Below are 2,300 nucleotides of genomic sequence, written 5' to 3'. Positions count from 1 at the left end.
CTTGATTTGACAGAAAGTGGTCACAATTTTTTTTTGTAATAATTTAGGATTTTGCAATTATCTGGGACCTTTATTTTTACTCTTAGCATGTGAAAATTAGGTTTTTAAGTTGTATATAAAATGTTATTGTCAGTAATGTTTCATGTCTGTTTTTATCCTTTCTTTTTTTGTGAACTTATTCAAATGTTACATTAAAACCAAATGACATGGAATTAGGTTTTAAAATTTCCCTTCACAATAATCTGTACCACTCATAATTGCATGGTGTTACTGTTTTAAGTTTCTGTCATAGGCATAGAAAAGCTTTTCCGTTTTACCATAAATCTTTTTTTAAAAAGAGTCAAAAAAGAATGTTATTCAGTTATTCTGAGGAAACCTGTTTATCATTCCATTAAAACAAAATTCTATGAAAAATATTTTAAAAGAAAAAATATGTCTTCTTTATAACATATTTAACCTTCAATAATGAATTATGTCAAGTAAAATTGTATAAATTTCTGACATTTTATGAAGATACCTACAAATAAGCCAGACAGCAAATAAAATATCTGAAAGACAAAGATGGATACTGAGTAATTTTTTGATGGATTATACACCACACAGGTATCAAATTACTTCATCCTTACTTCCTAGAAAAGGTTAATGACTCTTTTTGCTTTTACCCTTTTACTTAACTGTTATTTATAAAGATTAAAACGGGGACTGCATTGAAGGGCGCATATGCCTATGTGTCAGTATGACTACACATGTTTTCTGATATTAAGGAAACTAAGCCACAAAATGTATAGTATTGTTAATCGTTATTTTTAAAGTTCACTCAATTCTGTACTACAGGTTCCACTAGGGCTATTAGAGCAGAATGAACCATTTGAAAATCTTTTAACATAAGTGAAACCAGAAAAGACTCTAAATCTTAACTATTTGTATCTATATCATTAAAATGGCCTAAGCCTACACAAAAATTGAATTAAAGTATTAAGAGTAAAAAATTTTTAAATTCTTAATGTGTACTGCTTATGTTTATAGATTTTTCTTTCATCTTTAATTTATGAAAGTTACATTTTTACATTTTTTCTTGAATTAAATTCCATAAAAATGTATATTTCAGTGTTATCAAATTTTGTCATTAATAATTGAACCATAAACAATATTATCATCTACCTATAATTACAATTCAACTATATTCTAGAGTTTTATTATAATTATTTTTATATTATTTCATTAGGTAAATGATATATATTCATTATATAGCATATGTTTACTAGTCATTTATTACCAAAGGTAGCATTACTCTTATAGGAATATAAGAATATCTCTTTTTCATCTCTTTGGTTTTAAAAGATGTACTAGTCATAGATGTATTTAATTAAAGTCATTTAGGTATTAGAGCAATTGAGTTTAAAGCAGGGAATATAATACCTTTTCCTGAAACACCTCGAAACGGGTTTGTTGAAAGAAGAGAACTGTGACCTATTCCTGTTATATTTGTTGCTAAACCCTTCCTAATTTAACTTGAAATGCATTAGTATAACTCACCACTTTTTTGTGTGTGTTTCAGATGTGTGGAGGTCATTGCAAAGGAAGGACAAAACCTAAAAGAGCTGTATTTGGTGTCCTGTAAAATCACAGATTATGGTAGGTAATGAGCTATTGTCGCAATACTTTTGAAGAATAAAAAGTTATAAAATCAATGAAGTTTTTTTTAAAGAAATCAAGAATTATCTCATAGAGACTGTTTATCTTCATGTATGCTAATTGTCATCCTACCAAGAAAAAAAAAAAATCAAGAAATCATGAGCTAAGAACCAGAGTACAGTGAATGTACACATCAATTCATTGCCACATGCATGTGCAAACATACTCATAGAGGATTTTAAAATATGGCTAAAAGGGCTATAGAATGAAAATAAGTTTCAGGACAATTAAATGTTTTATATAATAAATATTACTAAGTAAATTATTACATTGAGCTCATTTGCTTAATTTAACACAATTTAACATCATGTCAAAGGCACTTCTGCTGACATTCTAAATGCCAAACTTCTTAATGCTTTAAATTCTTTAAGGTGTTGGAACTTCCATGTTTAGATATATAGGAAGTGTAGGGTATGCATTTATATGCAACATTTTAAATTATCTTAATTTTCAATATCCTTTTAATGTGGAGCAAAGCAAATTGTTTTATACAAATGTGTAAAATATGAAATCATCCTGTTGGAGTTATGAAGAAAAATAATCTAGCCTTTTCTTTTTTTGTTCAGCTTTATAAATTTTTCCTTATCTATTTGTATATTTCATCT

The 2,300-nt window shown here is 27.3% G+C and overlaps 1 protein-coding gene across 1 annotated transcript in view; it reads left to right on the top strand.

Annotated features, from left to right (window-relative positions):
* Nucleotides 1-2,300, top strand: part of FBXL17 (F-box and leucine-rich repeat protein 17) — a 533,407-nt gene that overhangs the window by 362,792 nt on the left and 168,315 nt on the right. Inside the window, exon 7 of the mRNA XM_012647377.1 lies at nt 1,559-1,635. Coding sequence (XP_012502831.1) covers nt 1,559-1,635 — 77 coding nt within the window. The remainder of the gene's footprint in view (nt 1-1,558; nt 1,636-2,300) is intronic.

The sequence above is a fragment of the Propithecus coquereli genome, unplaced genomic scaffold (genome assembly GCF_000956105.1).
Source record: "Propithecus coquereli isolate 6110/MARCELLA unplaced genomic scaffold, Pcoq_1.0 Scaffold265, whole genome shotgun sequence".
NCBI lineage: Eukaryota > Metazoa > Chordata > Mammalia > Primates > Indriidae > Propithecus > Propithecus coquereli.
The sequence above is the reverse complement of the archived record's forward strand: the minus strand, read 5'-3'. Positions and strand labels throughout refer to the sequence as shown.